This window comes from Canis lupus, chromosome 34, assembly GCF_011100685.1.
Source record: "Canis lupus familiaris isolate Mischka breed German Shepherd chromosome 34, alternate assembly UU_Cfam_GSD_1.0, whole genome shotgun sequence".
NCBI classification, from domain to species: Eukaryota; Metazoa; Chordata; class Mammalia; order Carnivora; family Canidae; genus Canis; species Canis lupus.
The window spans coordinates 25,007,383-25,032,558 of record NC_049255.1 but is presented as its reverse complement, the minus strand read 5'-3'; the positions used below and the strand labels follow the sequence as shown (position 1 = coordinate 25,032,558).

Below are 25,176 nucleotides of genomic sequence, written 5' to 3'. Positions count from 1 at the left end.
ACTTAAAAGTTGGTTTTGCATTGGCAGCAATCAGTTAAGCTGCACAACCTCGTGGAGGATCACAACAAAGTCCAGGTTACAGTCATGGTAAAAGGCAAAGGTAAGTGATGTGTTCTGCATCCTAATATTTCTGGGGAGTCAGTCTCCTTTGTTATTGATTGTTAGTTGAGAAGTCTTCTCTGATTAACCGAGGACTGGGGCTAGAGGAGGCAAATAAGGCTTCTAAGATGCAAACCTTAAGGAGGAAAGATCATGCAAATGTTCACCTGCTTTTGCAGGACCCAGAAGGTGAGCACCTCACTGAATTTTGTACCCTGGGTACCTTGCATCCTCGTCCTGATTGAACCATTTCCACTCAGTGTCTGGGTGGCTTCCAGGTCCCTCTGCCTTCCGTATTTCACTCATTTAAATGTTACTGGGTAAGCCTTCTTGAGGCTTTTGATTTCCCCTATTAACCATCCCAAATAGACCTGAATCATGACATTTCAATCTGTCATCCAGAATCCAGGCCTGAATAACATTTGTAAATGGCTGGCTGGACATTGGGCATTTGCTCTGGACTCAGCCTGGGGTAGGGTGGTCTTGGTTCTCTGCAAGGAGTGAGGCACTGCACCCCAGGGCCACAGATGCTGTCTGAATGGTTTACATTAGGCCCCAATCCAAAGACAGAGTGTGTCACGGGGGGTCAGGAGCCCAGCCCCAGTAAGTAAGAGGCAGTAAAGAGGTATCTTTCAGATGACCAGTACTCGGGATTATCTCCTGTGGGCAGAGCACAGTCCTAAGTACTAGGATCTAGATGGGATTGTGTTGCCCAGCTAATCTTTTGCTATGTCCCTGGAATCAAATCTCTAATCCTGTTTTCTATGATTTTGCAAATGAGTTGGAAGGAGCTGGAGCAAGTGACCATGTAGGGTAGTCCTTGTTCAACAGTTGGTTAAGAGTTCTCAGCCACTTGCGTTCTTCAGTAAAAATTGGAAAAGGTCACCCAGTCATGGAAACTTTGCTGTTGTGTAGGTTTGCAGGAACTGGAATCCCGTCTCTTGGTTCCTGGAGATACTATTATTCTTCCAGGAAAGTTTTCTTTGCCATGTGATGCTATTCTGATTGATGGAAGCTGTGTGGTGAATGAAGGCATGCTAACAGGTAAGCCATTATCATGAGTTTCTTTTTTCCTGTCCAATATCTAGGCCAAGAATTAGCAAAGATCAACATATCCTTGCTTCCTTTATACCAGCCTGATATTAAAATATGGAGAGATAGATGAGGGAGACACAACCAGGGTACTCAAGCAGATGGAAACTCCATATAGGCAAACAGGAAACATTTAATAATTTAAAAATCAAATACAACAAATAAAAAATGTATAAATAGAAGAAAAGTCTAATACATGTGGTTGGTTCATTTCCTGATGGGTCGGGTGAATAGGGTGGTTTGGTCCAGAGGAGGGTGAGTGCATTAGGCTGCTTAATGAACAATGTCTTCATGAACGTGAGCATGCTTTACATTCCTGTCCAAACACAACACAACCAGAAATGACCATCTCTCACAATTGGTGTGGTGCAGAAATTTTATTGAACCCTGCTCTCTGTGGATAGAAACCCAAGCCCCAGTTTCAAGGAAGCCCCTTCAGGGAAAGGCCATATAACAATTCTGTTCTTTAGAATTGGGTTTCCAGTTGATCTTAATAAGCAGAAAGCCAGTTTTCTTGTAATGATTTGAACTGTCATTCTCATTTGTACTTCGTAAAGTTCACTTGGATTTGTGTGATTCTCAAGGCATTATGTATAAAATATCTTTTAGTCAAAAAACCCCAAAATACACAGCATGTTATAATGAGAGAAGGAGAAACTATACAATAACACAAAAATAGAAAGCATTTGTCTTCTTTCAGTGCCTACAAACTGTTCTATTTTTCTGCTTCCAAGTTGCTAAAGACAGAAAAACACACACACGTGCGCACACACACGCACACTTTTTAATATCACTTAAATGTAAAGAGAATCATTATTGATTCCTAAATTGTTCAACACAAGCAGATTTCACATTAAAAATGGGTCTGCTTAATTTAAAATTGAGATAGGAAAATGTAGTAAACATAAATATGCTCAGTATAATTACAAAATACCCCTTTAGTGTGTTGAAATCTAACTGCCTTATAATGATAGTGATGAGGGTTTGCATACTGATCGTGTCTTTCATTCAGAATGTTGCCATAGTACCCGATGCGCCAACCTCAAGCCCAAGAAAAACTGTCCTCCTCCCTCAAAGACAGCAACTGTCTCACATTTCCCAGCAGCCCGTCCATGAAAGGTGGCTTCTCTCATTGGCAATGGAACATGACTGTGAACAAAAAGGGGAGGACCGATCCCAGTGTTTACTATCCTGGGTCTACTAACTTGGGTGCACAGTTCTTGTCTTGATTCTAAGGAACCCTAGAGAGTTCCAGAAAAGTAGAGATGGTAAACAATGCTGCCTTTCAACCATATGCAAAACTGACCTAAAATGATCTTAAGAAGTAAGTGGCTTTTCTTAAGTCTGTTTCTGGAAAAACAAGGTCACCAGCATTAATGTCTATGGCACCTAAGTACTGATAAATGTCGATTTTAGAGACAGACACATAAAACAGAAATACACATATTTCTTTCTCGTTATTTTCTTCGGAAATATCTAAGTACCATCATGCTCTAAATACATTATTACGCAGTCTACGTAGATCTGCCCACTCGTGGATGCATTTGTAAAAAGGATCCTGATTGAACAATCATGTTATGCTTAGATTCTTGGAACCATATATGTCTTCCTAAAGCATTTGTCTGCGAATGTGACTCGGGTTTTGTTTTTGTTTTTGTTTTCATATGCAAACCAGATCTTGGCATATATAGAAGTTTTTATTTATGTCTTTATTTGGAAGAAAAATAGCACATACTCCTAGTGGCTCTATCGTAATTTACATTTTATAAAAAAAACTTTTCTATTTCACTCTGTCGTAATATAAAACAAATTAGGAGCTATGATAATAATCAATTTCCAGATAAGGAAACCCAGATGAAAAAAAATAGATTGTTCAGCTAGCAAATATCAGGGTCAGAGTGGCATTTGCTTCTAGATAAGAGGGACCACAGGAATGAGGAGGAAGAGGATTCTCAGGGGCATAAAACTGTCATTTCTTGTGCCTCATCACCTTTTTTTTGTCTACTGGGTGGTCTCACCCATAGCACATGCCCATTACAATGTAATAAGGATCTTCCTTCTCCTTATCTCCTTAGCCTCATCCTATTGCCATGAGCTCAATTATGAAAGAAATTTAATTTTATAACTACATTTCATATTTATTTTTGCTTCAAATCTTATCATCCTTGAGAGTAAGCAGTGGCATAAGTCAGACAGTTATCCCCACCAGTTGGCAGGTCCCCTGACCCAAGTCTGACTACTTGAGGTTGTGTAAGGTTTTGAGATGGGTCTTGTCTAGGGCAGCTCTTCTGTCTGAGGCTCCCCACTCCACTCTGGGCTTGGGAAATGTCCCAGGCCTGTCCACCTGCAAAACCTTCTCTTAGGGACACACAATATCTAATATTCCTTTGGATTTTCTTACAACCTCCAATCCAGGGATTTTTATTTAGCTAGAAAAGTAGTAGAGGGAAGGCATAGATATTAAACAGCAAAACTCTGTTTTTATTCTCAGGTGGTCTCTAAAATTCACTGTTGAACTTATGAATGACTTCAGAAACCTAAAAGCCAGTTGTTCACTCCTCTGTCCTTTCTGTCTTTGGAGGCAATGGGCCCCTTCATTATGCTCCTCATAAAGTGGTCAAAAGGCAAAAGGGAATAAATATTGTGGGGGAAATTCTGTTAATATTTTGAAATTTTCTCTTGGCACATTAGCTCATTCTTCTTAATTCTTATATGTATTAGGTATTGTGCTAATATGTTACATATATTATTTTGTTCAATCTACGAGAGGATAAGTCATTTTCCTAAAGTCACAGAGCTTAAAAGTGGTAGAGTTGCTGTTTGGGTTCATTTAATTTTTTTCATTCATTCATGCCACAAATCTGTTTTAACTCCTATTTATGGAACACTCTAGTAGGTGCAGAGGATACAGCAACGAATAGCACAGATAAGATTCTGCCCTCATGGAGGTGGCAGTCTAGTGGGGAGAAAGAAAAAATGAGAGGGCAGCCCGGTGGCTCAGCGGTTTAGCACCTGCCTTCAGCCCAGGGCCTGATCCTGGAGTCCCAGGATCGAGTCCCGCGTCGGGCTCCCTGCATGGAGCCTGCTTCTCCCTCTTCCTGTATCTCTGCCTCTCTCTCTGTTTCTGTTTCTCTCTCTCTCTCTGTCTCTCATGAATAAATAAAATCTTTTAAAAAAAGAAAATATGAGAATAGATAAATGACATAAATTTCCAACAGTTATAAATTCTATGAAGAAGGCAAAACACTCAAATCCAGGACTTTTGACCTGAGAGCCTAGGCCTGAGACTACTGCTCCCTCATTCTGTTTGGGGTAATTATGGGGGAGAGCAGTAGTATTCACTCCACCAAAATCCCCTCCTTCTCCTTCTACTCATTAGAATTCGTGATGTATTTGAAATATGTGTGTGGGAAGTACATAGAGAATCCAAGTTGGACACACAGGAATTCCCTGAATTGGTGGTTTCACATTTATATCCTATCAGACAATCTTACAATGAGTTGCTAGGTCAGATCTTTAGGTCAGATCTTTTCTCTCTTTCTTTTTTTTTTCTTTCTTTTAAGATTTTATTTATTTATTCATGAGAGACCCCGGGGGTGGGGGGTGTGCAGGCAGAGACACAGGCAGAGGGAGAAGCAGGCTCCATGCAGGGAGCCTAAGGCCAAAGGCAGCACTAAACTGCTGAGCCACCCGGGCTGCCCTCTCTTCCTTTTTCCTTTCCTCCTCTCACTTCTCCCTTTCTTTCATTTATTCATTCGTCCAATCCATTTATTCAATCAAGTTCAGAAATACCTACTCTGTGCCAGGCACTGTGTTGTGTCCTGGAGTCACAAGGCAAATGAGAAATGGCCGCTACTCTTGAACAGCCTACAGTTGAAGGGTCCCATAAATATAAGTGAACAAGGACGTGGCATTTCAAACACTGCTCCCATGAGGAGGCACCTGCTCACTGGGGACAAGGGAGAGGACTGCACTTCACAGCAGCCAGGACTTCAGGTATCGGAAGCCCACTGAAGTTGGTGATGAGTGTTCTTCCTTCTAAAATACTCTATGGCCTTCTAAAATATTCTTGGAATCCCAAGAAAGGCCAAGCAGGAGACTCCTTATTAATATGTGAACAGCGTCAAAGAGACTTGAAAGTCGTTTCTGTGTAAAATCATATCCAATTTGAATGTTATCTTTGGAACATTATCTCCAAATGACTTCCATCTCTGGTTGATTGAATGCCTGCCTGCCACCAATACTGTTGGTTGTGTGTGCAGAAGCTCTTCACTAATATTAGTCTAAGAATATATTGTGGATTAATATTCTATGATTCAAAGGCAGAAAAACATTAGAACTTATCTCTAAGTATCTGCTTTTACAAAGGCTGATTTCAAAACAATGGGAATACAACAATTTGGAGATTTGTCAAAAAGGTTCCATCCCTTTTCCAAAGTCACTTAGAACACAACTGATAAATCCAGACAAAGGATAAATATCATGATTGTTTTAAAGAGAATGAATTGGGGACAGTGCTTGGGTAAAGGAATTTCCTGAGAATATTCAAGATCACTAATAAAAATTGTACAGTTTCTTGTAACTTAGGACGTAAAAAATGCACCATGTAGAAAACAAGCTTTGAAAAACCAGTCATAGAAAAACGTGGGTAATTGTTTTTATTCAATTCACCCAGGTATTCAGCAAAAATACATCTTTTGAACCTATTACATGCCAGCAAGGAAAATGAGCAGTATAAAAAGTTATACATGTCAAAGTCCTTGCCCTCAATTATTACCTAGAAGAAGAGATAGAAACTGAATTTGTGTAACTATAATCAATATGATTCCAAATTAGAAATATGACATGTTATTTTGCTAATTGAACATTTAGCAAAAGACTGATGGAATTTTAAATTAATTCTAGTGCTTTTTAAATATGGGATCCAGGAAGTATTATTAGCATTTTTATTTTGTCTCTGAAATGTATCCTTTTGAACTCTGAGCTAATTTTCTTTGTTATCTTAAATAATCTGTCTTCCTGCCATAAGGAAAAGTAGAGGAATGGTACTGGCAAAGACTGGAAGTCAATAATAGGATTTGCAAGTGGCCTCATTTAGCTGGAGTGTGTAGGAAAAAGAGCCAGGGATGCTCAGTTTGTGGTGGCTTTGAAAATCTAGTGAGAGAGTTTGCCTTTGGGACCCTTCCAAACCTCATCCTATATATCTCTTCATCTGGTTATTCATCTGGCTATCCTTTATCATATCCTTTAACAAATTAGTAAGTTTAAGTATTTCCCTGAGTTCTGTGAGCCACTCTAGCAAATTAATTGAACCCCAGAAGGGGGTTGTGGAAACTTCAGATTTATTAGTCAAAAGCACAGGTGACAATGTGCATTTACAATTAGCATCTGAGGTAGAGTGCAAGCAGTCTTGTGGGACAGAGTCCTTAACCTGTGGGACCTGATGCTAGGTAGATACTGCAAGAATTGAATTAAATTAGGCAGCCAGGGTGGCTCAGCGGTTTAGCGCCGCCTGCAGCCCAGGGTGTGATCCTGGGGACCTGGGATTGAGTCCCACATCGGGCTCCCTGCATGGAGCCTGCTTCTCTCTCTGCCTGTGCCTCTGCCTCTCTCTCTGTGTATCTCTCATGATTAAATAAATAAAATCTTTTTTAAAAAAGGGAAAATTGAGTTAAATTGTAGGACAACCAGCCAGTATCACAGAATTGCTTGTTGTGGAGAAACCTACCCCCCATCTGGGGATCAATAGTGTGTGTGGTGGTAGTGTCATAGCAAAGGAGACACAGAGGAGGACTGAAGGTTTTTCCCAACTTGGGAGGACAGGAAGATTTGAGTGAGATACTTATTCATAAAAAAAGAGGTATCAGTTCTACCATAGTCTCAAATTATTATTATTAAAATGTATTTCATGTCACGGAGCTAAGCAATTACAGGTAATCCATTGATAAGGCAACCACTATGAGTCAGCAATTTCCAATGAAGCTTTTGGGACTCAAATGCAAGAGTCCAAAGAATGAGTCAGTGAGACTCAATCACACGGAAAAAGCAGTAGAGTTGGAAAATCAGTCCATGAGAGGGCAGAGTATGGGAAGAGGAGGAATCAAAGGTGATTCTGAGACTATAAACCTGTCACTCAGCAAAAGGGTGGTAACCATAAAAAGCCAAGAGGACACTTAGTAATGAATATATTAATATGGATTGTAGATAATACGGTGACTTGAGGATGCTAGTGGGATATCCAGGTTGGGATGAATAGCCCATCATTGAGAAATATAAAACAAGAACACAGGAGAGAGTAAAGATGAAGATACATGTTATTGATCTAACTATTTGTAAGCATTAATTAATGAGAATAGAACTAGAAAGAAAAAAGAGATGTCCTGTCTTGCTATATTGGTTTCTATCTTTCGCTACAAGCTCCAAAAAGATCATGAAGAATATTTTATAGATTTTATGATGGTATAATTTCTCATTCATCTCTGTACTTCCAGGACAGCTTACCTCTACCCTCATGCTCAATGTTCCAACACCCTCAACCATCTTTGGTGCCCAGAGCATAGCATGCTCTTGCTCTCACTTTCTCCAAGAACACTTTCTTCTTCTCTTTGGTCTAGTTGGCTTCATTTTCTTTTGAGTTGTCATTTGTTAATTGTCCAGGACCTCTTTCCTGGAACCCCGGGCTAGATCTTCAGATTACCTGGTGCTACTATCAAAATATTTACCTTACTGTATTTTTATTAATTATTTACTACTGTTTAGTGGCTTGGCTCCTTGGGTCTCTGAGGGCAGGATTTCTATCTGTCTTGTTCATTATTATATTCTCAGCACCTAGAGCAGTGCCTGGCACAAATCAGCACTTAAAAATATTTGTTGAATGGACAGATAAACAAGTAAATTACTGGCAAATAATAATAGCTATACAAATGCTTTACAGCTCCTTCACTGCCTAGCATAGATCTGGGCTTAAAGAACACTTAAGGGGACAACTGAGTAGCAACTCTCTTTGCTAAAATGGCCTGTTTTTCAAAATACAGCAGCAAACCATGCAGATGGAAATATGGAAAATATAGGTAGGCCTTAAATGAATATTTTAAATATAACCAAGTATGCCACTGCTTGCATCACTAGCATCCTTTAAGAAATCATCTGACTCAGGGTGTATGTAGTAAGTAAGACCTGAATAGCTGTGGTTTGTATACTTTCTTGAAATTAGAAAATATCGGCTCTGAACGACTATCTGAGGTCACAGGTCACACAGAATCAACAAAAGATAATCTTTTTTAGGAGAAAGTATACCTGTCACAAAGACACCATTGACTCATTCAGAGAACACCATGGCCTGGAAATCCCACAGCTCGGAAGATTATCGGAAACATGTCCTTTTCTGTGGGACAGAAGTTATCCAGGTCAAGCCATCTGGGCAAGGGCCAGTGAGAGCAGTTGTCTTGCAAACAGGTTGGTAGATTTCACTTTTGTAAATTTAGTCCATTTTAGAGGTGAGGGAGTTGGATTGGGAAAATTGTGTTTAGGAATACGGACTTTGCTATATTCTGATAATAACAGCCATACTCATTTCCAGTCAGACCCTTATTGTTCTAAGTTGTCACCATTTTCAACTGAATGGTTTGTTATTAAAATAGATCTGCCCTACGACCCAGCAATTGCACTGCTGGGGATTTACTCCAAAGATACAGATGCAGTGAAGCGCCGGGACACCTGCACCCCGATGTTTCTAGCAGCAATGTCCACAATAGCCAAACTGTGGAAGGAGCCTTGGTGTCTATCGAAAGATGAATGGATAAAGAAGCTGTGGTCTATTCCTCAGCCATTAGAAGCGACAAATACCCACCATTTGCTTTGACATGGATGGAACTGGAGGGTATTATGCTGAGTGAAATAAGTCAATCGGAGAAGGGCAAACATTATATGGTCTCATTCATTTGGGGAATATAAAAAATAGTGACAAGGAATAAAGGGGAAAGGAGAAAAAATGAGTGGGAAATATCAGGGAGGGAGACAGAACATGAGAGACTCCTAACTCTGGGAAACGAACTAGGGGTGGGGGAACGGAGGTGGGTGGGGGGTGGGGGTGACTGGGTGACGGGTACTGAGGGGGGAACTTGATGGGATGAGCACTGGGTGTTATTCTATATGTTGGCAAACTGAACACCAATAAAAAATAAATTTACAAAAAAAAAACTTGTCTAAAAAAACAAACAAAAACCTTACCTAGATGAAGCATGTACAGAGATGAAGTACCTTGCCTCAAAGGCAAGACTATGTTCTTGTGAGTTTTTGTTTGTTTGGTTTTGGTTTTTTTATGTTCACAAGCTTCTTTTCTTTTCCCTCTACATCCACTCTAAGTGATTACCAAGAAAACACTTCCAGCCATTATTGCTTGAGGATTTTCCTTTCAAAGTGCTCCTTGCTGGGTTATTATTTCGAGGTCTCTGCTGGATACCTCCACTTGGGTTCCCTACAGACTCTTCAAAGTCAAAGCATCTAAAAGACTCATCCTCCTCTTTCTGTTGACAGTATTGCCATCTAGCCAGTCTCCACATCACCTTTAACTCCTCACTTTCTCCCACACCAAGTAGGTCACCACATTCTGTCAATTCTACAAATACCTCCCAAATCCTGTCTCCCTCTACTTCATCCGCACAGTTGGTGTTTTTTCCAGGCCCTTCATCATCTCCTGTCTAACTATTACAACAGAAATATTTTTTTGACTGTTGTTCCCTTTCAGTTTTGGCCTGAAATACTTTGTCTTTTCCTTTGTTCTACCTATCCCTTGATCTGTCACCAAGTCATATTTCTAAAACATTTTGAAGTAGTTCATGCACACCATGCTCAAAAATTTTTTCGAAACTACTAATATTACTCCTAATCTTTCACATGACATGATACAGCCAACACCTTCTGTGAGCCAGTCCTAGCTACCATATTCACCCCTGACCTGTGTTTCACCAGCCCATATATGCATAAGTTCAAAAACATACCTTGCACTTTGTTATCTCTATGCTTTAGTTAGCCTATGATTCAATTGTTCTACTTGATTTTTTTAATTAAAAATATCAAATTTTGCTTCAAAGTAGTCGGTGGGCATGAGAATGTCTCTCAGCCAGCTGATAAGCAGGAGCAAATGGATGGAAATCATGGAAAACACCTGATCTGAGCTTATGAAATGCTGAGGTAATAGGTTAGAGACAGCTCTGTTCCTTTTCTGTAAAGCCTGCAAAGCCATATTTGAGGAGACCAGAGGTTCATCAAACAGCGGGATTAAGGCATGTTTCACACTTAACAATAGTGACTTATATCTAGTAGTCCATTTTTTCACCAATAAGTTAGATATTTATGAGTATCTATAAAGTGTTATGCCCTGAGCACTAAAGGAAAAAAAAATTGTGAGATACTCCTTGCCCTTAAAGAATATTATGGTCTGGTGCAGGAGACAGATGGATTTAGAGCTAACTAAACAGAGAGCAGTGATAGACGTCATGTGATTAAATGTTAGAAGGACTCCAAAGAAGGGGAGAAATTATTTTTGATATGAAGTATGGGAGTAGAATTCTGGAAACATTTCTTTGATGAGGTGGCATTTGAGCCAAGCCTGATAGGATGGGAAAGATTTAGCCAATCCTATCAGAGAGCTGAAAAGACACACTAATCTGTTTCTGCAAAATTCAAAGGAAAGAATGCACTGGAGTCTTCTGAGAACAGTGCATAGCTAAAAGTCTAGCAAAATAGAAGTACATCAGATTGATGGGACTTGGAAAGTCATGCCTAAGAATTTAAACTTTATTATAAAAAATAAGAGGCTCTGGAAGGCTTTTGAGCATAGGAATGATGTGATGAAAGGCACATATATTTAAGAAATTACTTGTTTATGCTTTCTTTTTCTCTTAATTTTCTATTATTTTCAACACATATTTGGGCTTTAAAGTCTTCTTCTCTCAGCACCTCATCTTCTCTGGTGACTGCGTCTGTTGGTTCCTTAGGCTTCTTTTCCCCAGTCTCATGTATGAGTGAGAAGCTGCACTTTGTGAATCACTGAAGGACTGACTCAAAGCAAGAGAAATTGAGCAGGGCTAAGTGAATGTCATTTATTGTTCCTGGAAACTTGTAAGAATAATAAATGTAAATGTACTGTTAACAATGGTGTTTTCATTCCATATTCAAATGACATTATTAACCGATCCTTAATTTGATGCAAACCATTTTGGGTGTGGGGAAAACTGCATTAAAGGACCTTACTCCATCTGCAATTATCTTCATGTAGGTTACAATACCGCCAAAGGGGACTTGGTGAGATCCATCCTCTATCCTCGGCCTCTGAACTTCAAACTATACAACGATGCCTTCAAGTTTATAGTGTTCCTGGCCTGCCTTGGAGCTGTGGGTTTCCTCTATGCCCTCGGTGTATATATGTACCATGGAGTAAGTATTGGGGGTAAGATTTTTAATAGCAAAGCTTTCTCAAGGAACTTGACCTAACTCAAAAGGGTTGGATAAGTTTACCTTTTAGCCTCATCATTTTGGGAATCAGCATTGTCCAATGGAGCTTTCTTAGGTGATGGAACTACTTTATACCTACACTGTTCAATTTGGTAGCCCTTAACCATATGTACTTATTGAATGCTTGAACTGTGGCTAGTGTGACTTAGGAAAACAACTTTTGGGTCACCTGGGTGGCTCAGTGGTAGAGCATCTGCCTTTGGCTCAGGGCATGATCCTGGGGTCCCGGGATCAAGTCCCGCATCGGGGTTCCTGTATGGAGTCTGCTTCTTCCTCTGCCTGTGTCTCTGCCTCTGTGTGTGTGTGTGTGTGTCTCATGAATAAATAAATAAAATCTTTAAAAAGAAAAAAGGAAAACAACTTTCAATTTTACTTCATGTTAATTATTTTCAATTAATTTAATTTAACTAATTTGATTATTTGATTGACTTCAATTTAAGTAACCATATGTGGTTAGTGAAAATTGTATTGGATGGCACAGCTATGAAAAGCTGCAAAGTTCATAGCTCATTTCACCACTTGGATGAGAATGAGAGGTTACTGCATGTGTGGCATTTGTAATACCCAAGCCCAAACAGCTTCAGAGGAAATACATGTTTCTCAAGTCTGATAGGATGGAGAGGATTTAGTCAATTAGATCAGAGAACAGAAAGGACGTACTACTTAGAATGAGTAAGGGACAAAGGAAGGAATGCAGATGGATCTTCTGGAACCAGTAAGCAACTGAGAGATTAAGTCTAGCAAGGTAGAAATAGGTTACATTGAAGGGGATCTTGAATGCCATGCCCAGAAATGTGGATTATTTGAAGATGTTGAGATATTTGAGTGTGTATATTGTCCAAGGCATACCTGACAAACCACATAGGCAATGAGTTGCTCTGTGTTCTGTTAGGTTCTGAAATGGAATTTAATGTCCACTTTTACAGGGCCATGTAGGTGGCTCAGTCAGTTAACCATCAGACTCTTGGTTTCAGCTCAGGTCATGATCTCAGGATCATGAAATCAAGCCTTGTGTCAGTCTCCACACTCAGGGCTTGAGATTCTCTCTCTCTCCCTCTGCCCCTTCCCCTTTCCTTCTACCCACTCACATTCTGTCTTTAAAATAAATAAATAAATAAAAGTAAACAATTATAAATGTGCATTTTTACAGAATTGTATGCAGCATGGATCTCCACTTTCTTTTAAGCTTCATGGTGTCTGGTTTCATTTGAATGTCCCTCTTAATAGTTGTGTTGGCTGGAGAGAGACACCCATCATAAATGACCTCTGAGGTCCTTTCTAGTCCTGAGAGTCGGATTCTGTTGTAAACCATGTGGTCTCTTCTGTAAGACATATTAGGATCTTAGCAATGTGGGCTCATAAGGAAGAAGAAAAATTGTGAATAAAAGTGTGAAAGCATAGATATGAAACTAGGTATGGGTGGCCTAATCACAATGCCCAAATTGGCGGCTTTAGTGCATTCTATATTTGTGTTATTGGGGAGAAGGGTAAACATTGTGGAGAGGGGCAAATACTGATGAACAGTCACAAGAATTTCCAGGCAATATTCAGGCTCACATTTGCCTTCTGAGTAGTCATTTCAGTCTGATATAAGCCCCCAGGGAGCATTTCTAGGTCAGGTGAGGACAAAGGAGGCCAGAGTATATTGGCACCAGTAGAATGGACCCTGAAAAAAGCTCCACAAACTGTTAAAGCACATTGAGGCAATGTGCCAGGCCAGTTTCATCTGGGATGCAGGAGTATTGAGCAGGAAAACAAGCAAAAAGCTCTCTTGTATGGACTAAGAAGCCCCTGCAGTGATTGGGACTGAAGGTTTCCTGGGCAGAACTCAGCATCCAGTACATCCTCTCCATCCCAAAGCAGCAACCCTAATCACAGAACTGGTCTTCTTGTGGGTCATAACCTGTGGCCCTGTTGGCTGCCTCTGTCTGTACTGGCTCAAGATTTGACAGGGCTGAGGCCTCAGAGTTAACACTCTAGCTGTCGTTGGGAAAAGCAAGGAATGATGGATTTTGTAATAAACTGAGATTGAACCAATGATGTACCTAGCAGGCGTTGTTACTGAACCTGAATCTGTGTTTCCAGGACTCAGAAGAGAACTTTATGGCTAAAATTATGGTTGATTTCATAAAAATCTAGGGCAAAGCCATTAGTATCTAGAACATTTGAAAAATAAAACAAGCCACCCTGTGATTTGATCTTGGCTCCATTCTTATTAGTCACATGAATTTCTGCAGACCTGACTGAGATCTTGACTCCATGAGAACCGACTTGGTAGTATAACACACTGGTCACGTATTTGTAGCCTGGAGTGGGACAGACCAGGGTTCAGATCCTCAGCATTTAATTTGCAAGCCTGTGGCTTGAGGAAGTTATTTAATTTTTAAGCCTCAGTTTCCTTATCTATTAAATAGAAAAAAAATAGCAATATTTACATTGTAAGGGTGTCCTAAGGTGTCACTAAATAACATACGTAGCCTAACACAATAGCCCCAGAACATGCGCAGTGAGAAAAATCTATTTTTACTATTGATTTCCCTATATTAGATAATCCATGCTGAGATCTTAGCGGAATCTTGGTCCTCATTTTTATCAGGTCACCATTCATTTAATACGTGTGCTGGGACCTCCTCTGTGTTAGAAACTGTGCTAGGCTCTGTATCTGAAATGAATGAAATGCACTTGAAAATGACTTCAAGGATGTATAAGCCACAGCTGCTGCACCCAAGGAGTTTGGGAGCTATTGGCGGAGATTTATAACCCAACTATCAAGCCAGTGTGTAAAATATTACAACTCCAAAATGGTCTCAGTTCCTGGGGAGTCCAAAGAATGTGTTACGATGAGCAGAGGAGGGACGGTGCTCTAGGTGAAGAGAATGCTAAGTAAGTAGAAACAGAGTCAGGAAAGGGCAGGATGGACATGGAATAGGGAACAGAGTCTCCTTTGTTCTCGGTGGGAGACAACTTGTCCTTTCTTCAGGTACACCCAAGAGAACTCTCAGCTCCACCAAGAGAATTGGCTCACTTTGAATAGTCTGAGCTTCTGGGACTCCTGTGGTGTTACAGAAGATGGTGCCAGAAAAGGTGCCAGCCTGCTCTACTGGGCTAACCTGTATGACCCTCCCTCCCCAGGTTTCTCCAAGAGATACTACAACCATGGCCCTGCTCATCCTCACCATAACTGTCCCTCCTGTGCTGCCAGCTGCCCTGACCACAGGCATCGTGTATGCACAAAAGAGGCTGAAGAAAAAGAAAATCTTCTGTATCTCCCAGCAGAGAATCAATATGTGCGGGCAAATAAACCTCGTGTGCTTTGACAAAGTATGATCTAAACTTTCCGGGTTGGAGGTAAATGATTTCAAGGCACAGCAGAGCTGGAAAAAGCCTCCAAGAATGCCTGGCTCACTGTGCTCCTTTTACGGTTGGGAACACCGAGGCCAGAGAAGGTCCCACAGTGAGCTAGTGTGAGACCCTGTTCTAGAAGCCCACTCCACTGAGTTCTAAGGAAGTGGTTTAGCTATCACATCGTGAATTTCTTTCCTATGAAATTTAATATTTTTGTGCTTGTGTTGGATTTTAAAGCAATCTCTTATTGTAATAACTTCTATGACTGACTGGCTTTTTCAGGCAAAAAAAAAAAAAAAGGTGTGAGAAACATTTCTGTCCCCAGAAGTGATTTTTCCTCTACTTAATGGAACATACTCCCTTCTTCTCTTCTGCTTCTTTCTAAAAAAGAGAGGAAGGGGACGGTGCCTGTGTTGATATACTGGGTCCCTCCTTTCGCCTTTGATCCCCAGGCTATCAAAATTTTGGACTAGAGAATGTGTCCCTGTGCCTAGGGTCCTGGAAGTGGCAGGTGAGAAGTATGTCCAAATGGGGAGGATTACTCCTCTGGAACAGGTCCTGAGACCTCTTCCTGTGCCTCTCCTATGGAGGGACCTCAGCCTCAGCCACCTGCTATTCAGATCCTACCCTCTGCTTGGGCAGGCCAATCTAACTGCTGTAACACAGTGGGTCTGTCTGTCTTCACTTCATTCACATTTGAATAACTGATAAAGGCTTTGGCACTTTTTTTTACTAATCTACATTGGCCAAGAGCCCCATAAATGAGACATTCCTTGCTCTGCACATGACTTAGCTGAGGAAGCAGGCAAACTGGAAGTGTAGACAATGATAGTGCAGTGAAATGCATGCTTAAAAAGCTATGAACAGAACATCAAGGTGAAGTTACCTGCTGTGGATGGGAGATTACCTTTGAGCTGTGGCTTTGGTTGTTAGACAGAATGGGCTCTGGGGTCAGAGGCAAGCAGTTCAGAAGCACAAGGACATCAGGGCCTATGACATATGGGGATGCAGCTAGACTGGGGGCTGTGTGGTAGGCAGCGTAGCTGGAGAGAGGAGCCCATTTTCTCAGGGCCTGATGTGCCAAGCTAAGGTGTGGAACCTTGTGAAAGAGAATAGGAACAGCCCTACCATTTTTTTAAGAAGATGGGTTATATTTTTATAGGTATGATTTATTTATTTCTTCTGGGGTGATTGATTTATTTCATGGAGATAGGACAGAGATGGGAAGCTATCTGGGGACATTGTCGTAGGCAAGGATGGCAAGAATGGAGACTAGAGGACCAGCTTGAGCGACACCATGAGTAGACTTGATGAGTCTTGGCCCCCAGCTGGAAGTAGAAGAGCTCTAAGATTATTTCCATTCTATTCTTGTTAAGTTTCCTTTCCTCAATCCCACTCATCAGGAACCACTAGGGTTAAATTAACAGTAACTTCCTTTTAGTTTTAGGGCCAGAGAACCACCCCTGGGAAGTTTTCTGGTAGAGATTTCCAATACTTACCCAGGAACCTCACTAGTATCTATAATATAGGAGGGAGATTTAGAAAATATGTTCATTACAGATTCATCTGTTTCTAAAACTAATTTTTCCAGAGCGAGTTTATTTTACATCTCCTATAAAGCTTTTTCCTCCACATCCTCATGTGTTCCTTCGCCAGAACGACTGAGGGACTGTACACATGGCCAAACCCCAATGGCACGACAGCATATAGTGCAAAGAACTCTGGATTAGGAATGAGCAAAATGAGAAGTCAAATCCCGGATTTGGTACTAAGTTTCTGTGTGATCTTTTAAGAGAAGTTTGAACTCTAATGATCTCTAAGTGTCTTTCTAGTTTTCATATTGTAAAACTCTACCAATACGGTGTTGGAATAAAGCACCCCACAATTAATTGAAGCCCCATCTACTATTATTTCCATTTAGAAGACATTCACCACTGGGCTTCTGAGTCCGTTTGTTGTCATCTATTTCTAGTTTACGTTGGTGTGTTATAAAATAAATTCTCTCTTTTCTATCTTCTCAACCCAAGCCTGGGCTAGTATTTATGCTAAGAAATTTGCCTTTTCCTTTTACAACTGCAACTGTAAGTTAGTTTTCTTTCTGTTCATGGCTAGTTTTATTATACAAGGATAATTTTCACATAGAGAAAATAGCACAGTCCTATTTCTGTTTTGTTGTGGTATCAGTTCTGCTTTCATGTTCAAAATATTGATACTTAAAAATATAACCTGATCATCAGGAAAATATTTCAGTTTGAATAAAGCTGCTAACTTTTTTTGAAGTGGAACAAGTCAAGAGGATTTGAAAACTAAGCACACGGTTGAGACCCTTATAAAATACAAGAAAGAAATGAAGCAAAGAGATTTTTGCTATTGTTCTTCAAGGAATAGCTCACACAATGCGTCTTAGCTTTCTATGAAGTCCAAATGAATTCATTGAACAGATCCCTTCATTTTTTAATTGGAAGTCGAGTATGAGTTTTGCCTTTCTGCATACTTTGCAAAATTTATTTAACATTTGTCATCTGGTGGGAGACTCTAGACAGGATGGATTCTGGTTCTTTCTCTTCAACCTGCAGGCCACTGAACCTCAAGGCTGTTCATTTCACCTCTAACCTGAGAAGCTCCTTTCCCTATTTACTCGGTTATAAGAATTGGAAGCAATGGAAGCACTTCATTGTAAAGCATTATGCAGATTTAATGTCCTGTAATGACAGAAATGTCATCTGATAGAAAACTAGAAAATTCAGTGTCTTATACAGAAATGACTTTGAAGAGTGATGACAGAGACCTGGATGTCAGTATTGAAAAGAGATACACCCCAGCGCTTGGTTATACTCTGCTTAGCCTTGACAGTGCTGAAGTAGTAGGGCTTTGTGCTTATTGGGGGCATTGACTTCTTGCATAAAGACATGGGAGTCTGTAATTAATGGTGTACTTGAAGCAATGAGCAAATTCAAAGTGCTGTGACAGTACTCAGTTCCATGTTGCTTTCTCTGTTACATTATGGGACAAATACTTATAATACAGCAAATCAAATCTCCCAACCATTTTCCTCTTGATCTAACAATAAAACTCACTCATGGGCATTAATGAATATTTATTATTAGCACTTCATTTCTTTCTAAATTCTCAAAGCCCTTTATCAACATTTCATTATCAATCTGGACAGTCACCATGTCACCCATATTTTAGAAAATTGCTGTAGACCAGATGGCAGACTATGAAATAAATAGTCTTGAAAAGAAAGAAAAATTCTGAGCTCTGCTTTAGAAAGACTGCAGGTGCCAACTGAAAAGTCAAATTCACACTGGTTCTTATTGGATTTCCATTCACTGAATGCCTCTCGTTTAACAACAGCAAGTGCAACAATAAACATACAAAAACAAAACACTAGCATTTAATTGTAATGACTAGTATCTAGAGTCATTTAATTATCAACATAGGCTTTTGGGGAATCATTTGTCACTTGCTGAATCTTTCCTTCAGGTACCCTCTGATTTAAAACTTGATGCTTATAAACAAGGGCTTTGGACAACTAGATCTACTTTAATTTCTTGGAAGCTTGTTTTGTTTAAATCATGCTGTAATTAGAAGAACTAAATAATATTAACACTAATTCTAATTTTTTCCAGACTGGCACTCTTACAGAAGATGGGCTGGACCTCTGGGGGGTGGTCCCAACTGCTGACAACTGGTAGGCACTTTGGTAAAGATGGAATGTGGGATTGGTGTGGCTACTTTGGTATTACTTAGATCCATCTGAGGGATGAATGTCACATAAAATATATATGATAATTTACTAGAACTAGTTTCCAGTTATTCTAACTTATTAAATGAGTTCTAAGTTCAGAATCAGACAGGGAAAGTAGGCCTTCAAACTCCACATGAAAAATAAAATGAGCTGGATGAGTAGGGAGCTGAATGAATAAAATAAAAGAGCAAAGAGTGAAATCAGAACTCTGCTTAATTAAAAACTGCAAAGACTCACTGGGGATTAGTGGGCTGGGGGTGGGGGGTGTCCAAAAAGGAAAAGCTCCATCCCCTCCCTCATGGAGCTCATATCTCATGTGAAAAAAAGGGCACAAACCCACCTACCTTCTATGTACAATATGAGCTGTGGAAAGGGCTATGATTAAGGCACACATATCAGAATAGAGAAGAAGAAACAGTAGTGATAGCTTGATATAACACACAGTCCTGAATTTTAGAATAACATAGTAGATAAAAGGTACAAATTAATTTTGAAAATGAATGGAATGAGGAGAACCACCTGACAGAGATACCATTTGAGATAGAATCTTGAAGCATGTGTGGCTAGAATTTTTATAGATATGGGCTAAAAGCTGGCAATGGGAGGGGAGAAGGCGATCACAGAGATGCAACCCCAAATGCAGCTAAAGACAGAAGAGCCTTAGCTCCCTTCACTGCAGGACCAAGGTATGCCTTCTCAATCCAAGCGCAGATGCCTTGGCTCTTAAACTCTGGATACTCCTCACAGTGATTGAGGCTCTGTTATTGAAGGATTCATGCAGGGACTCCCCAAAACAGTGATGGGACCAAACACAGTCCTGGCACATGATAACATCAGACAGGCAGTGTGGCATTGCAGAAGACACTTGGGTTCAACCCTATTCATGGTGGTTCAGCTCCTGGTTGCTCAGACAGTCAGGCCAGGCTTTTGTCCAGACAGGCACTGTGTTGTCCTCTATTGGCCAGATCAGTGAAAAGGGAATAGAATGTTTGCAGCTTTCACCTCCCTTTTCCTTCCCTTCCCCTAAGTAAGCTTTAGGTGTGTAGAAACAACTGGACACAATTACTATTTAGCTGTAAGATGGGAGGAGAGGAAAGTAAACCCAGTCAGTCTACTGTCATAGAGGAAAATGGGCTTCAGATGTTGGATATACATGCTAGGGGTTTCAGGGAATAGGGCAAAGAGCAAAGGGCTGAGTCATGAGAAGTATTTCAGAGTCTAGGTGTGCTTTTACTTGAAGGGATAAGAAACCAGCAGGCAGTCTTCCTTTCTAACTCCACTACTACACTGGCCCAGAGACTTCTTGCAAGGGGGTGTGGTTTCTAGAGCCCACTCTGCAGAGCTTGCAGGTGTCAGTCAGAACCTTCTACCTACTACGTAGACGCTGGCTGCAAGTAATCTGACAGAGGTCTCTGTGCTTATATCCAAGCACTCCAACTTTATTATATAAGGTATGAGGAGCTCTGGAAGGATTTGAACATAAGGGTTAAGTATTATTGAAACTCTATGTTGATAAGGTTTCAGAATGTGTGAAATGATTTTGTCGAAAACCCTCACTTATTAATCATCTTCTATACCAGTTTTCAGGAAGTCCATAGCTTTGCTTCAGGCAAAGATTTGCCGTGGAGCCCTCTGTGTGCTGCCATGGCCAGTTGCCACTCTCTGATCCTTCTCAATGGGACCATCCAGGGAGACCCACTGGACCTCAAAATGTTTGAGGGCACTGCCTGGGTAAGGCAACAGCTTTTTGGTTTGACTCAATGAGAAAAACTTAAAGAAATCATTACTGGGACTGGTAAACTTTTTCTAACTTTGGTTGAAACCCAGAGATTTATAACACTATGTGGATGAATGCCTAACTCTACCTGAATTTCCCAACCTCTGCTTCAAAAAACTCTATCAATGAGTGCAACATGAAATAGGGTTCCATGACCAAAAAATTTTGAGAACTGCTGTTTTAAGACAGTAAAATTGATTTAACTGTAGGATTTCTTTTTTTAAAAGATTTTATTGATTTATTCATGAGAGACACAGAGAGAGGCAGAGACACAGGCAGAGGGAGAAGCAGGCTCCATGCAGGGATCCCAATGTGGGACTCGATCCCAGGACTCCAGGATCAAGCCCTGGGCCAAAGGGAGGCACTCAACCACTGAGCCACCAGGCATCCCTATAGGATTTTTTTTATATACTGTGATACACTGTGAATATTCAAGAAGGAGTATGATATGTAGCAATTACCAAACCCTTACTTGACCAGAAAACCTAGACAGGCCAAAACATGGTATAAGTAACCCCTGTAACACCCTCAGAGAAACAGTAGTCTAAAGCAGTGCCATCCAGCATAACAGCCACTAGTCACATGTAGCTATCAACTACTTGAAATGTGGCTATGCAACCGAGCTAAATTTTCTATTTTGTTCACATTAACTAATTTAGACGTAAATGGCCACAAGTGGCTGATAGCTACTGTATTAGACAGTATAGGTCTAGACACCAAACTGAAGTCCCCGAGTCCAATTGGTTTAGTTTTCTGAGTTGAGAATGAATGACAGTTGAAGACTATAAAACATTCCTGGTGGCTGTCATGACATGGTGGCGGACCTCTCGACTCCACCACTTTCTAGCTCTGTGACCCCAAATCCAGAACCAGGACTCTGAGTCTATTACCTCATGTGTGCATTTGTGATAATGATACCTCATATACAGACTTGTGGTAAGCATTGAACCTATGAGCCTACAGGGCCTGCTTGCATTATAAAGTGCCCAACAAGTGGGGGGAGGCACTCATTCATTCACTAACTATTTAATTCATTACATTATTCTGCTCTCAAAAAAAAAAAAACACGTTTTAAAGCTACTGACAATGATATATCAACTGCAGGACAACATTTAAACAGAATGGTAAAGAGAGGAAAACAAATGATTGCAGGGACATGAAATACATCTCACAAAAAGGCTAATTTAAAGATGTATAGTGGCAAAGTTGTAGTTTTCTAGAAGCCAAAGTAATGAAAGAGGAGTCCTGTAAACAGGGAAATTTCTGATATCAGTAAGTGAAAATTCTAGCATTTGCTGTGGAGAGATTTCTGACATAAAGACAAAGCAGTAATCACTTTCCTGCATCTTAATGGAGAGGAATCAGCATAATCATTACAAACAATGTCCTTACCAGCATCATTAACGTTGACATAATGATGAGCTGCTTAGAGTAATTATTACTATATGTGACTTTGATCCTGGTTCTGACAGTGCCTCTTCTCCATTGGGGGTGGGGGGGTGGGGGGTGGAGTTTCTTCTATTTGTACAAATAATGTACAAGTTGGGGTCTTGCATAAGAACATAAATCTTGTAATAGCTCTGTAAGGACTGTCTTTAAGAACAGTGGTATCCACCCCAAACAAAGCATGAAAGTGCAAGATGATTCACTGAGTTTAAAGCTAGGTGAAGGGGCAGCCCGGGTAGCCCAGCAGTTTAGGGCTGCCTGCAGCCCAGGATATGATCCTGGAGACCCGGGATCGAGTCCCCACGTCAGGCCCCCTGCACGGAGCCTGCTTCTCCCTCTGCCTGTGTCTCTGCCTCTCTCTCTCTCTCTCTCTGTATCTCTATGAATAAATAAATAAAATCTTAAAAAAAAATAAAGCTGGGTGAAAAAGTCTCCAGTTAAATATCCTTTGGTTTTAGTTACCTTTCATGAAACATAAGGGGTGGTGGGGGGAATGCCCTTGTAGACTCTAAGGGTTTTAGCGATAGAAGTGATATTAGAATATTTTTCAGAAGAAATTTGAGATCTGGAGAAATGGAGTAATGTCCCCAAGGTTATAAACAAGTAACTGATAAGAGCAGAAGCCAAATGTTGCCTCCTCTTTTCTTATTTGCATATCTGATGGCCTTTCCCATGTTTTCTGTTAATATTGGTTTCTCAGATATATAATTTATACTGTTGTAACATCCAAGGAATACAAACCATTTTCAGATATGCTTTCTAATTTGCTAGCAGCTAACTGGCTGATTCTGTAGCTAACCAATTAGGTATAGTAACATAGATATAGAATAATAAATAATTCCATGTTTATCTCAAGACCCAATCCTAACTCATCTGAGGGCTAATGTGCTCAGCTATATTGGAGAGTAGATCTCTACTTAAACTCACCTCCAGTTACTAGACAATACCATTCAAGAAGAGCCATTGGCCTGTTACTAGCATTTCTTCCACCGATTACTACTTAAATTGTAGTCACAATATTTCTGACTTTTTGACATTCTACAATAAGGTCCTTAATATAAAACCACATAATAGAAATTTGACAATGATGGTATTTGGATAATGGTCTAGAAGAGAAAATATGTGAAAGGGGCTTTGAAGAGATTCTGAGTGCTATGCAAATGAGAGGTATTTCTTCCTTATTATTTTTCTCTAAGGAATCTTATGGATGTTTTCATTTTAAAACAGATAATGGAAGATTGCAGTGCAGACTACTGCAAATTTGGGATGTTAGATTCAAACACCATAATAAAACCAGGACCAAAAGCCAGTTGGGTATGATTTGCTTTTTTAAATCAGATGGCTCTTTCTCCTTGAAACTGGTAAATCTCCCCTGACTTTCACAGATTTTTAAATTCCTATTATTTTGCCTTACCCTAACAGTGTCCATAGGTTTGCTCATTCCTTCATTCCTGAATCTATCCTTTAATTTATTCATGAATCTGTCCTTTAATTTATTCAACAAACACTCATGGAGTGCCTAAGTATGTTAGATCACTATACTAGGAGGTGCTAAAGGATAGTGTGATTTCAGAGCTAGACATGTTGGGCTCTGTGTGGGAGGATTACATGGGTGGGAAGAAAATCCATATAGGTGCAAATAAGTGCAAGACAATGTGCCAAGTGCTATAATAAAGGCTGAAGAAAAAGCTGCAGGAGTCCAGAGGTGGGAGAGAGGAGCACCACAGAGAGAGTGACCTGTGAACTCTGCCTGGAAGATAATTAGGATTTCTCCAAGCAGCCATGGGGAATAGCTTTGCAGACTGAATGACCTGATAAAGGAATCACCTTAGAGATGGGCAAAAAAATATCAATATTGTGACATACACCACTTCATGATCTCCCTGGGTTTGTTGCAGAGCAAACCCTGCTTTTTGGTATGCACCTGGTAAGTCTCACTCACAAGACTCACAAGCACCTTAAGCCCCCTCTTTCTTGGTGCTCTCGCAGAGTCCTGTAGAAGCCATAGCCATCTTGCGCCAGTTTCCATTTTCCTCAAGCCTGCAGAGGATGTCTGTGGTCACTCAGCTGGCAGGGGAGGATCACTTCCATGTCTACGTGAAGGGTGCCCCGGAGATGCTGGCCAAGTTCTGCAAGTCTGAAACAGGTACTAATTTAGTTGACCCTGTTCTCTTTCAGGAGCTTAAATATTTTAGAAGCCCAAATATACAAAGCACACAAGTCTAAATCAATGAATGTGGACATGATTGATTTCTCAGTGAGTGAGAAATGGGCCCAGTAGATCTGATAGAGTGGAAGTGGGAATTTCAAGGTAGAAAGGCAGAGAGTAAATATCTGACTTTGGTCCATCCAGAAAAGTTGAACCACAATGGGGTCTCCGGGAAGGAGATGTGAAGCAAACATCAGGAGCCAGAACAGGAAGCTATGTAAGGGTCACCGGGAAGGGCAAGGATGAAGAGTATGCACTGGGAACCAATGGGACAGGTCTGGACCCGGCACTCATCCGGCAGCTGGGGTGCTCCGCCCGTCACCTCTGGGGGCTGGCACCACCTAAAAAGCCTTGTGCATGCAGATCAATGGAAAGAGAATATAGACAAGATAAATCTTTTAGAAAAAAAGTGATTAGAGTAAATTAGATGGTATTAGAGCAATGTAATTGATCATTTTCACAGCAATTTCATCTTTCTGGGCCAGATTTTGAGCTGATTTGTATTGTTTCTTAGTCTTATAAACATATGCACCCTCTAAGCAGCAGCCCAGATTTGTAAGAATATTGTTGCATTCAAATGAGTTCATTTGGATAAAATTGGTCTTTTTCTCCTGATTTTCATCTGTATTCTTCTTATGATTGCTGATAGCCATCAACTTGTGCACACAATTCTAGATTTGGCAAATGATTGCTTTAACTTCTTCCTCTACTTAGAGCCATTTTTACCTTAGAATCGGCCCCTTTTTTTCTGACTTTGATCGTTCTCAGAACTCCCATTACCTCTATCACTCTATCCTTCACAGACTGATGGCCTATATTTTCTTGTTTAATTTTTTTTTCAGCCTCACAGATACAAGTGAGTATCTTCTTGATATTTCAACTGGTGACTATTGTTCCTGCTCTATTGTAAGGATATGGGCCTGCCACTTCTCACCTCTCATC

At 40.4% G+C, this 25,176-nt stretch overlaps 1 protein-coding gene across 2 annotated transcripts in view; it reads left to right on the top strand.

Moving 5' to 3' along the window:
* The window catches only part of ATP13A5 (ATPase 13A5), a 105,881-nt gene that overhangs the window by 37,832 nt on the left and 42,873 nt on the right, over positions 1-25,176 (top strand). For both annotated transcript variants that reach the window (XM_038583712.1, XM_038583711.1), the window contains 9 exons: positions 28-100; positions 1,015-1,143; positions 8,476-8,646; positions 11,471-11,628; positions 14,839-15,027; positions 18,684-18,745; positions 20,383-20,533; positions 23,253-23,339; positions 24,015-24,171. In XM_038583712.1, coding sequence (XP_038439640.1) covers positions 28-100; positions 1,015-1,143; positions 8,476-8,646; positions 11,471-11,628; positions 14,839-15,027; positions 18,684-18,745; positions 20,383-20,533; positions 23,253-23,339; positions 24,015-24,171 — 1,177 coding nt within the window. The remainder of the gene's footprint in view (positions 1-27; positions 101-1,014; positions 1,144-8,475; positions 8,647-11,470; positions 11,629-14,838; positions 15,028-18,683; positions 18,746-20,382; positions 20,534-23,252; positions 23,340-24,014; positions 24,172-25,176) is intronic.